Source organism: Puccinia triticina, chromosome 1A (assembly GCF_026914185.1).
Source record: "Puccinia triticina chromosome 1A, complete sequence".
Lineage (NCBI taxonomy): Eukaryota > Fungi > Basidiomycota > Pucciniomycetes > Pucciniales > Pucciniaceae > Puccinia > Puccinia triticina.
The window spans coordinates 2,250,049-2,262,828 of record NC_070558.1 but is presented as its reverse complement, the minus strand read 5'-3'; the positions used below and the strand labels follow the sequence as shown (position 1 = coordinate 2,262,828).

The 12,780-nt window shown below is 46.2% G+C and overlaps 1 protein-coding gene across 1 annotated transcript; it reads right to left on the bottom strand.

The window, feature by feature from the left end:
• Positions 1 to 5,736: 5,736 nt before the first annotated feature.
• Positions 5,737 to 6,091, bottom strand: PtA15_1A290 (uncharacterized protein; the record flags this gene model as incomplete). The annotated part of the gene is made up of 3 exons (XM_053165302.1): positions 5,737 to 5,798; positions 5,887 to 5,909; positions 5,994 to 6,091. The coding sequence occupies 3 exons, from the start codon at positions 6,089 to 6,091 to the stop codon at positions 5,737 to 5,739; spliced, it is 183 nt and encodes a 60-aa protein (XP_053016507.1).
• Between the last annotated feature and the right edge of the window lie 6,689 nt (positions 6,092 to 12,780).

The following is a 12,780-nucleotide window of genomic DNA, read 5'->3' as shown; positions in this document are numbered from 1 at the left end:
CATTGAGGGGAGACACTCCCTTGAATGGCCGGTACAACCTTGCCATCCAAGGGCTCCCTGCGACGGCATTTGCACCTGTGACATTTGTAGGCAATGTCACAAGGAGCCATGCTTGACATGTCCTCCCTCACGTTTGCCCAAATGTGAGGGTGGAAATGATGGGCAATGTCGTTCCTCACTGAGCTGGATATAATATACTTATATCCAGCTCTCTGGGAGGAGCCCTGTCGGCAAGCTGGATACAAAAGTATCCAGCTCACCAGGAGTCCTCTTGGCGAGCTGGGTATATATATATATCCAGCTTGGCAAGCAAGGTCTCCAGCTCGCTAGGAGTACCTCCCCCACCAAGCTGGATACCCATGTATCCAGCTCACGGGGGCAATTTCTCTTGGCGAGCTGGATTCATATATTGTATCCAGCTCACTGGGAGGAGTCATCCCGGCGAGCTGGTATTTCAGCTCACCAAGAGGCATCCTCCCGGCCTGCTGGGCTGAGAGGGCCTGTTAGGGGCAGTCCTGCATCTCGGCAAGCTTATTCAGCTCAGCAAGGGAGGTCCTCCCGGCGAACATGTCACATCATATCCAGCTTTTGAGTGGACTCCCCTCTTTGACCGGAGGCATTCCTCCGCTCAACAAGGTGTACATAAATCCAACAGCAGGGATTGATCCCTCCAGTCAGAGGTGTGTAAGCCTCCTCAACTGAAGGGATTCCTCCGGTCAAAGAGGTGTACATAAATCCAACAGGAGGGTTTGATTCGTACAGTCAGAGGTTTGTACAGCTCCTTGACCGCAGGGATTCCTCCAGTCAAAGAGGTATGTACACCTGCTTGACCAGAGGGATCCCTCTGGTCAAAGAGATGTACATAGCTGTTTGATGGGAATCCCTCTGGCCGAGGGGGTATGCCTCCACAGCCAGCCCAGAGGGATTCCTCCAGTCAAAGAGGTGGTACACCTTTTTGACTGGAGGAATCCCTACAATTGAGGAGGCAATCTGTGATTGGAGGCATTCCTCCAGTCAGAGCTGTGCAATTGGTAGAATTCCTCCAACCAGAGCCTCAGAGGTCAATTCGACTTGCAGCACAGCAGTCGTAATGTTGTATTAGGTGTAATCCAACATAACAAATGCAGGGCAAAAAATTAAGACAAACCACAGGTCGAAGTTGTATGGTGAATACTTGTACCAAATACTTGCCTGTTGTTTAACCCAAGATCCTGGCACCCGTAGATGAGTACTTGTTGTAAGCCTGGAATTACTCCCCTAAGGGTGCCGAGTACTTGCCAAGAAGTAATTTTTGCAATCTCACAACTAAGCATGAATTTCAGTGCTGCAACAGATGGCATTTTTGATGGTTACAGAGGAAAATGAGCCTGGAAGTATCTCAAGTGCCACAGCCTCATGCTGTGATGTTAACTCATCAGATTATACAAGCATGACTCCAGCAGAGATTGATCATGACATCAGTTGAACATAAAATCAAGCTAGCACATGACTGAGCTAAAACTGAGGCACAGCTCACATCTGGCAGCCTTCCTGAAAGAAGTTACCATCTGGCACTCTCTGGAGAGTGCAACCATCCCCCCCCTGGTGACAGTTCTGCATCCATTGTTCAAAGATGACTACTTCAAGCTCCCTAAGTGGCAACCAGAATGGATCAAAGAATTGATCAGGCTCACTCGTGATATGTGGGAAACCTATTACAAACCTGTATCTCACCAGCCATTGTCTTCACAACCACCAATCTCTTGTCCCAAGGTGAGTACATGGGATATGTATATCATACTCCATCCATTCCAATTTCAGCTAACCTGAATACCTTGCTGTAATACAGCCCCAAAAAAGAGTTCTTGCAGGTTTGATTGGTGCCTCAAAAGCTTGAGGAGGTAACACATCAAGCAATCCAATTCACATGTGGCTTGCTGGAAGGTTAGCTTTGACGGCTGATGGTCAGCCGGTGAATCCCCTCAAATGGTGGATGCAACAAAGGTGTGCAGGGAATCATCACAAGGGTCTGCTGCAGATGGCCCTTGATGTCTTAAGCTGTCCTGGTAAAGCTTCCCTCTCCTGGATTTCTGGTTTGCTTTGCCAAAAGCCTTACATCTACCACAGCAACAACCATCAATATCAAACAATTGTTCAGCTTTGGGACGGCTCAGTCCTTCGTCAGTCACAAAAGGTATGGCCGTGGCTTTTTACTCAAAGAATGGTGTAATCAAACCCGGAGTGTTGCATAAATGGAAGGCAAATAAGGTGAACAAGGCAAAGCAGCAAAAATCAAAAGAATCTATTAGAAAAAGTCAAGGCAAATTGGCAAGAAAATGAAGGAGTAAAATTTATATATATATATGATATTTCTTCTTAGCAATGCAACAGTCTTCAAAAGGCATCAGCACCCGCGGTTACTTGCAAAAAGTACCCGGGTACTTGCCCCTGCCCCCCTGCACGGGTGCGGGTATTGAGATTCTGGGATTTTTGAGCCGGGTACCTGCACCTGTTTTGGGTACCCGGGTATCAGCCGCCATCTCTAGGTCGCATGGTCCCTTCCCCTGCCATACCGCTTGCAAGTCGAAGGCCCCCTCCCAAACTTAGCTAAACAAGTCCCTCCTGGGCCAGGATTTGCACCCGCCTCCAAAGGAAGGACTTCTGAATCAATGGACATTTTTGGTGTGACAAGTTTTTCAGATTTTGCAGAGAAAATCCTAAGTGGCAATAACTTCTTCAAAACAATAGCTATTGTGGTATTTTCAAAACAATAGCTATTGTGGCACCATAAAGACCGTGATGAAGGTCTACACTTGGCCTACAACCTCACAAAAGTTTGGGGCTGTACCACCCAGCATCAGAAGTTTACATGTGAGACACTCCGCCAGGTACCCTGAGAAAGTGAAGTACACACAGTTCCTTTGATGCAAAAACAGTGACACATCTGTCTTTTTTTTCCATAGCTCTGACAGGTGTATGTACAGAGGATGAAAAGCAATTTTGCTTTTTTTTGATGACACTGACATCAAATGGATTGCAATCTGTGAGACAATGCTCCTAGGGACCCCTGTCTTAACCTCTTTCTAGCCGATTTCTTAACAATTAAGGTGGGGTAATATATAACAAAAAAAATGCTGATAGATGTGCAGGCTTCTTGCCTGTTCATGTACATTGAGCAAACCTGACATGCCCAAAAAAAAAAAAAAATTTTGTAAGTCCCTCCTTTGGAGGCAGAGGAGGGACTCAGTTAATTTCAGCCCCCTCTGACCAAACCCCTTGCCCCTGCGCAGGTGGTACCCTCACAGAACAACTGGCAATTCCTGCTGCGCCCACTCCCAATGCTTCTCCCTGGGGTCCTCCTCCCGGTGACATTGATCAAACTCCAGACAGATAAATCTGCTCTTGATGACCGGAACGGACCCGGTCATCAAGAGGAGTGAACACCCCCTCAATGACCAGAATGGACCCAGTCATTGAGAGGAGTGAACACCCCCTCAATGACCAGCAATTTCTGCCACATGCATACATGTGCTGGCCGGTCAAGGGCCATTCCGCCACTTTCAATTACCCCTCCCCTTGACAGGCTAGCCATATTAGACAGGCAAAAATGATTTTAAATCTGGCTAAGTAGACTGTTGTGAAGCATCTCCCATTCCCTGCTAAGGAAAACCCACTCCATTGCATCCCATGCATGTAACAAATCCATATTTCTCATTCAAATCAATTTCATGCAAAAAAATTGGATTGCACAAGTCTTTTTAATTAATCCAAATAATTCAAGCCCTGATGTTTCTGTGAGACTGCTTAATATATAGCAAAAACTATTAAAAAAAATCCAAGGACACTTTGGTTATGATTCATCTAATCAACAACCGGAGAAATTGGGTCACCGAGGGGAGTGTGTACTCCTCTCAATGGTCGGAACAGGGTGTCCATTGAGAGGACTAAATCCTTCCCTCAATGACCGAGTCCGGTCCGGTCATTCAGGGGAGTGTTCACTCCTCTCAACAACCGGAGCAACCAGGTCACCAAGAGGAGTACGTACTCCTCTCAAGAATGCCCAAGACGTTCCGGTCATTGAGAGCAGTACACACTCCCCTTGATGTCCCGAGTGCTCTGGTCATTGAGAGGAGTGAACACTCCCCTTGATGTCCCGATTACTCTGGTCGTCGAGAGGAGTGAACACTCCCCTTATGTCCCGATTGCTCCGGTCATCAAGAGGAGTGAACACTCCCCTCAATGACCGGAACGGACGTGGTCATTGAGGGAAGTATGTACTCCACTCAATGACCGGCACGGACCCGTTCATTGAGAGGAGTCAACACCCCCTCAATGACCGGCAATTTCTGCCACATGCATACATGTGCTGGCCGGTCATCGGGGGAGTGTGTAACTCCGCTCAATGGCCTATGCCGGCCATTGGCACGGCGGCTGGGGCATAGCTGGACCCAGAGCTGCTGCCCCTCGAACTTTCTTTTCAAGGGGCTGCATACCCGACTGCTTAAGTTTTGGCAGGTCAAAATTCCCCGGGGTGGGTTATCAGGGCAGGGGGAGCTTATTTCTTGGATTAATATTATAAAAAAATTTACATGATGGAGGATACCTTCAAAAAATCCAAGATTTTTTGGAGGGGGCAAGCAAGACCCCCATCAAAAAAAAACAATCCTGAAAAAATCCCTCCTTCTTTCGGGGGAAGTCGCTGTGTGTGAAGTATTTTTTGGCTTGCGTGCACAGCGGGCTCGACGTCAGGGGACAGTCCATTCTGTGCGCAAAGAGTTTTTCTCTGCTGCGCAAAGTAGGTCTGTAATTGTATTGGGCTGTATTGGCCACAAAAATTGATACAATTGATGAATACTGTTACATGTATCAGGGGGGTTCACAATTGAATTTTACCAAAATTTGGAGCTAAATTTAAGGCCTTTGAAATTTTCTTTTTAAAATTTTGATAAAATGCACAGCAGCAGGTGTTACTGATCAATCAGTCCAATGTATCAGTTTTTTTAAAATGTTCATGAACAGCATAAAATGTGTCCTTAAGTTTTTTAAATTTCAAATGTGAACCCCCCTATTGTATTGGTTTCACCGTTGTCCATGCCATATGTAATGTGCCACCGAGTGTTTGTGTTTTAAATCTTGGAGGAAATAATTCAAACTTTTGGGTTAATTGTGTTATCTGTGTTATTTGCAGAACATAATAATTACTACCCACGTATCCACCACCTCCCATTACGTTAGGAGTAACTGGCCGTTTAATTGCCATCTGGTTAGCGTGACCAGGTCTTTTTCCGACGCCGTGGATAATGCAATAATAAGCCATCCAAGGCCATTTTAGCACTCAAATTGACTCTTTACTTTGCGCACCACGTGCCCTGACGTTACTCTACTTATTGCTTGGATAATGCAATAACAAGCCATCCAAGGCCATTTCAGCACTCAAACTGACTCTTTACTGTGCACCACAGGATAAAATAACAATAATAATGGCGGTGCGATAATGTATCGCACCGCTCTTACGTGTAACTGTAACGATAATGGCTAAAAATCCGCTACGTTGCCGTTATCCGTAATGTAACTACCCTTCGTTGCCAACACGCAGTTGTCCGGGGCATTTGATTGCTCTACCTCTGTAGAGACCAACAATGTACAGCACACATGCGTAGGGTCCTATTAAGCCGACCATCTTAGCGGTGAAATTTCAAAAAAATAACATTTGGCGGGCGCGGGGTCACAGAGGAGAGGATTAGGGCACTGTATCCATCAAGACTCTTGTTCGGCTCGCGTAGAATTGATTCTAGCGTAAACGTTCTGTTGATGACGCACTGTGAAAAGAAAAAAAGGAGGACGAAAAAATCGGCATGGGGTGTTCTTAACAAGGGGAAAATCTAAAATAACCAGCGATAAACTTACTTTTAGGGACGTGATAGCCATACCTATTCAGTAAAGCAAAAGAAGGACCAGTAACAGTAAATCAGTCATTTTTTTTGGAGATTGGATTTAGCAAATCTGAAGCTTACCACCAAGTGTAAGCAGCGGCGGTTCCCAATCCTAAAGAGACTGAGAGGTCGAGTAGTATTCGCTTCCTGAGCTTTCCGGTGATTGGTGCGATGGCCATGACGAACTTTGGTGGGGTCTGAATGAACAAGCGAGAACGAAATTAAAGCGAAGACTGTGATTCCGAGGGTTCAAGGGGAGATTGCTACTGACGTTTGGCACAGGGTTAAGGTGTGAGGTTGTGGTGGAGGATGACTGGTGGTTGTTTGTGTGCTGGATCGGAGCATGGCGCTGGAACTCGCGGGGTACACCCGGGCATTTTAATCCACCCCGGGCCCCACCCGACGGGTGTACTCGCCGTCATGACTCCCGGACCCTAGGGATGAAACCGGGTCGGGTTCGGGTCGGAAAACAGTGCCCGAACCCGACCCGGATATAATTGCGGGTCGGGGCGGGTCGGGTCAGATTCAGGTTAGCACTGCCCGAGCTGGTGATGAAATCGGGTCCGGGTCGGGGCGGGTTGGGTCTCGGGTTAGAACTCGGGTCATTATTGTGTGGATGATTCTGCGGAGTTTTTTGCGGAAGAAGAAGGTAGATACAGCAATGTCAGAAAAGCTTGCCAAATTTTGTGGCTGAAATGACTTGTGCATTTCAGGCACAGGCCTGTACAGCTTCACTGTACAGGCAGACAAAACCCGTTGGGGCAGCTGGTTTCACTTGACATGGGTGCCAGGCCGGGCAAGGGGCGAGGGAGGCAGGGGCGGCAAAGGGCCGGATCGAAGTAAAATCGCTCCAGGAATCCAATGGTGGGGCCCTCAAGGCCCCAAAGTGGAAAACAAAGAAACTGGGTTTTTTTCTTCTGATGGCATTCCTGACGTACAGGAGCCATACGTCAGTGGTCCAAAAGCTGGCTGCAAGCTTTTCTGACATTGCTGTATCCGGGAGCAATAGTCAACAGGCATAGAATTCTGGTGATGATGGGCATTGGGGAAGGCATGGAGGATCTGTTGGAGGAGCTTGGCCTTAAACTTGCTGACGGCCATGTGCTCGAGGGTGGTGAGGCCTGTTGTGGCATAGTGTAATCCTAACTAAGTAGATTACCCCATACTACTATGTAATAGTATTCACACGCTATTACATAAGACTCGACTACACTTCCTACACCACGGGTGCACCAAAAGTTTTTGGGATGGTTGTCAAGACCAAATTGATTGGATAGTGGTTGTCAGAACCAAATTGGTCTGAATCTGGTTTGTGGACAAATTCTGTTGCCAAAAAGGTCCCAAAAACCGTGCTGTGAGAGAAGGAGCATCCAAATGGTTTCAAAAACCATTCCAAATGGTTCTGGAAATATTTTTCAAACCAAATTGGTTTCCAAAATATTTTTAAAACCACCTCAGGTGGTTCCAGAAATATTTCAAAAATATCTGAAAATGGTTAGTCCAACTCGTTCTTCAGGACGTTGTAAGACTCAAAAGTGGTAATGAAACCCTTTTGCTGAATGGTGAAGGGTATGATGGAGTTGCAAGCTCTGCCCTTCTGTTATCAGTCAACAAGACCCACCAAGCTCAGCTTGGCAAGTTTTATTAAGTGATAGGTCTGGTCTGTTCCAGATGAAATCTGTTTGACTGGCAACGTGTAAGTGTTTCAATTACTTTGTTATAAGGGTTGAAATGTTGTTATAAGGGTTGATTTATTGTTATAAGGGTTTTAGGATTTGAGTGTGGATGAGTGTTGGGTGACTTGTGAGTTCTGGGTGAGGAACTGGGGAGCAGGCCACTGGGGGTGGAGAGAGCTCCTTTTATAGACAAAAGGGGAGCCCCAAAGGGGCTTGTGGGTTAGGGTTTCAGCTAATTTAGACAACAGGGTGAGGGATTTTAGCTGGTGGGAGTAGATACAAATGATGTCATAACCCCTCAGGGGCGCATGAATGGTGTCAGAATATACAACAGAACATTCTAATGCATGCATGAGGTGACAGTAGACTGCATGAGCTGTCATACAGGGGGAATTAGTGTATACACAAAGTCTGAGGCTGCAGAAACAGTGTAAATGATGTCATACTATGTATATAAAGGAGTGTATGTAGTTAATATGTAATGAGTGTAGCCTGACAGGGAGATTTATGTTTGTATCCTGTGATATGTATAAGTGTACTACTGTGAAACTTGGGTTGGGGCAGGTGACAGCTGGGTTACTGGGCTGGCCGTGTGATAGGTGTCCATGAGGTGTAACTTCCATGCTAGCGGGGGTCCAGGGGTGCTTCCAGTGGTTACTAAGGGTGAAATTGGCCGTAGAATCCATTTCTGGGGTCCATTTGGTTGTATCTTGAGGCCTAGTATGAGTAATTATGTGGTATAGAAAAAACTTTTTATTTTTCCACTTTTCCGTCTACCACATCCTCCCCCAACTTATTGTCTGTCCCCAGACAATTTTGAAGTGAAAAGTGCTTTCTGTCAACTTTTGAACCTGTGACATGGTGAATTTACGTGATGATTTGCAGGATCCTTGGAGAATTGGCCATTTTGACGTCTTCTGGGCCATGTGGCTTGAGAGGCTGCGCAGGGTGAAAATTGGCCAAAAATTTGATTTTTGTTAATTTTAGGGTTTTTCTTGACAAAAACTTTTTGTTGGTTCTGGGAGTTAAAGTGCTGCGCGCAGTCCGCAGTCCGCAGTCCGCACTTGCGCAGTTGCGCAGTAGTGCTGCTTGTGCTGTGGTGGCGGCCGCAGCTGTTGCTCTAGCGCCTTAGGGTGCGCGCTATTGAAGCCGCGGGCCTCGGGTGTCGAGTAGTGATCGGGGACTCGACCCGTCTCCGATGATTGGTTGGTCGGGCTTGGGGCCCGGGTACACAGTGATGATTGTACCCGCCCGTCAAGCTCTCGTTCGGTCTCGAGTGTTTACTCCCTACCCCGCCACGGGGTATGTGTATGTATATAGGGGGGGTATTGATGTATCCTCTACCTTTTGTCCTTGGCCAGCACCCAACCCTTCGACTTCGCCGATCTTCCGACCTCTTTGACTACATACGTCACCGGCGCCGCTGGCTTGGTTTCCTCAAGTTGGTTCTCTTGACCTCGGACCACTTTCGTCATATGGAGTGGGTTTTTCTCTTTTCTGTTCTGCTAGCGGTTCTTTGATTTGGAGCCCGCTTCTTCTTGGTTCCAAAGAAGACAAAAAAGAAACAGAACCCATCTGTGTATACCAGATTTGACAGCTGACAGCCCTATTCTACTTCGACAGCGCTCCTCGTACCACCGCCGCGGACAGATTCGCTCGCTGGACTCGATAGCCCATACCCTCAACAGTGTATGTACATACATGTTCCTTTCTTTTGACCGGTGCTAAGACGGAGAGACTGACGACCGTCTCTTTGTCTCGTTCTTCTAGATCTTCCAACGACTTCTAATGCGCATTGCTGCCGCTGATCAAACGAGGTCGATTGAAGGTCCTTTAAGCCCTGCAGCTGTGTGTATTGGACATGGGCCGAGCCCTCCTCCATCGACGTCATCGCCTCAGTAGTTCGGATTCGAGTGCCTCCCCCCCGGTGAGTCTACCGAGGGTTTTGCGAGGGTATAAAAGGTCTGCCTCGCCTCGTCATCTCCATCCTCACCCGTACCACATCGGGTCCTCATTTTAACTAGTTGTTCTACTACCATATCGTCCAAACGATACTGTTGTGCATAGCTTGTTATCCCCAAACCATTGCAAAGATCGTTGTCGATCTCGTTTGTCCTTGATGATCGCTTTCGGGTGTAGAACTGATAAGTCCTCCTTCCCCCTATTGCCCAAACGTTACTATCGTTGACTAGCGAGTGGCGCGATATAAAGCTAATCAAACTGTTGCAAAGCCCGCCCTCCAGTTTGAGCCCGATCAACCCGGAACAAGGTGAGTTGTCCTTCTGTGAGCTTTGTCGCTTGCGCCAAGAAGTGTAGAAATGATGATTGGGTTTTTGAAGTCCATATTGAGTTCATGTCCGACCAATCGTTCCCGATCGTCCTAACACAAGCAAAGCTGTTTGTATCTGGAGCTGCCATCCTTTTTTCCCAAGACTAAATATGTGTAACCAATAATGTTGATCCAGTATAGCGTTGATCTAGCGGTTTCTACTGATCCTTTTTATCATGAAATTTGAAAATTCTGAATCCCAGAATGAAGTTGAAAGCCCCCTCCCCCAACTGAGAAGGTTGTCCTCAACCTCAAAGAAAGTGAGTTATTTGTAAGAAAGAAAGAAAAGTAAAAAAGAGTGTGGTTTTTTTAAAAACAAGTGTTGATAAGCAGTTTAAACTCTTGCTGAGGAGGTAGATTTAGTTGGAGGTTTCCATAGACTCTTGAGATATTCTGAATTGTGTATTGTGAGATTGATGGTGGGAGGATGGTGATAAAAGAGTGACTTTTTGAAAGAATGTGAGTTCCTCCCCCAACTTGAAAGATTTAAGCCCCAATAGTTTCAGAATTTAGAGCTGATATCTGTTTTGATGATTCAGAAAATAGAAAAATGGTAAATGTTTAACCAATTCCAACAAGGAGCCTTGGGCGGTTGAAGTGTGTCTGAAGTAGTCCAAAGAGGTCAGGCGGAATCTTCAGTGATGGTTGAACAAGGAGCTTCCTGAGTGAGTAAAATAAGTAAATAAATTGATTCCTTTGTGATTCAAGATGATATAGATCATTGATTGATCCTTTCAATTCTTGTTTAGGTTCTGAATGGTATTCATTGTGTTTGCTACTTGAATTTGTTTTTGTTGAGTTAATATCTGGTGGTACCGGCGCAGGCGGCAAGATAAAAATGTCTTCAGATGGTGTACGGATTGGATTTGGACTGATTGGATTTTGTGAGTCTGTTTGGTTGAGATCTGTAGTAGTACTAATACTTGGGTTGCATATACTGATAGTCTTGCCTTCATTTTCTCCAGGGTCTGTATCTGTGGGTCCTGGGGCTTGAAGGGACAGTTTGTTGAACATTTCTTCTTGTTGATCCAAGTGAGGTTTAAAGAGGTGCTTGTTGAGTTTCAGTTCTTCCTCCCAAAGCCATCCTTCTGGTCCAAAGTTAACTACCTTCAGGCACTCTTCAGTAATCCTGGCTGTAGGCTTGAAATCAGGAGGATTTGGGGTAAGTGGTGTTTTGTAGGGACCTTGAGTAAGTGGAGGTCTTTGCAGTGGAGGATTCAAAGCCTGTGGAATAGGTTGATTGATAGGTCAAACTTTCTTGGCCATAGGTTTGTACTTTGTCATGCACCATAAACTCCCCTCCTTCCAGCTTTGACATAATCTCTCCTGAAACAGTGATCCCAGCCCGTTGGAGAGTAACTTTCCTATTTGCTGCCGGTCCTTATCCAGTTGATTTATCCTTGTGGTGTTGATGGAAAGACCTGGTTTGGAATCAGATGTGCCTTTGGAAATGAATTTTAACGGTAAGCCTTTCTTTATGGCACTGCAGAATTTTAACAGTTTAAAAAACATAATAAGGATGTTCTTTTTGACTGAAAAGAGTTTGAACAGTAAAACAGCTGTTTGTCTTGATGTCTTTTGGAAGTATTTTACAAAAACAGATTTGAGCCAGTCTAAGAAAACCGGTGTCCGAGACATAACACGCTTGACTAGCTGAAGCGAGCTACTCCCTAGATGGCCACCGGAAGTTCTAAAAAATGCTGAGTTGATTTCTTTTTGAACATGCGATGTTCTTCGCCTTCCTCTTGGAGCGGATCCGATGGAGGAGCAGGCCTGATGACATTTGTACTAAGGTTCTTTCGATTATCCCAGCCTCTTCCTTGCCCAGTTCGTGCCAATGGTACTGAAATTCGTCTTCCTTTGCTTCCCTGGAAAGTGAGTGTTTCTCCTGTTTCATGGTATTCCAAGGTACATCCGTGGTCAAAGAGGAAAGGTCGTCCTAGAATGCAATCTTGAGCCTTTGGTGATATGAAAAGATGTGCTGGCCCGGAGAATCGACCAATTTGTATCAAACAGTTTTCCACTACTCCTGTTATGTCACATCTTGCTCCACCCACACCTTGCATTGGTATGTTCACTATTACTGATTCCAGCGCTAAATCTTCCGCTACCGATCGAGGAATGACATTGACCATGGATCCTGAATCCACCATGAAGTCTACTTTTTCTCCCCCAACTTCTGCAGTTACATATCCCAGGGCACAACTGTAGTAGCAGGGATCTGAGAGATCTTCATCTTCCGCAGGTATGGTCATTGGTGCTGCTATGCTAGTTGCCTCTGTCTTAATATAAGTTGTAGAAGTGCTTTTTCCGGGAAGGCGTTCCTGCAACCTGGCTATGACTTTCTCTGCGTACGAGGGGGATATTGCCGTTAGCTGTGCAAAGGTGGTAGGGATTTTCACATTATCCAAGTCCTGTAGTAGTGCTTCCTCAGGTGAGTCCTTCTTCAGGATTGTCGGTACCCGCTCTCGGCTCCAAACTTTCTCAGGTGTCTTTTTCAGAGTGTCCTTTGGAGTGTTATCCAATTCCTCCTCTTCATGATCAATATCCATGGCTTCCTGCTCCGGTTCTTGGATCCTGACCCCACGTCTACCCTTCTGAGCTTCTGACCTAGTGATAGGATGGACTTTTATGAAGTTCTCAGCGCCTAGAGTAGGTGGGCTCCAATGGATGGTTTGTACTGAGGCTTTCATTGTTGGGGTGTTACCCTTTCCTACTTGTTGGGATTTTGCTAACCTTTGTATAGCTTCTTGCATGTTAGGATCTGCTGATGCACCAGCCACTACGGAGCGTATTGGTCTGGAGGGTATCCAAGGTATGTGCTGACCGTCTGGTAGGAACCAATCCTTCCCATTTCGCTTGA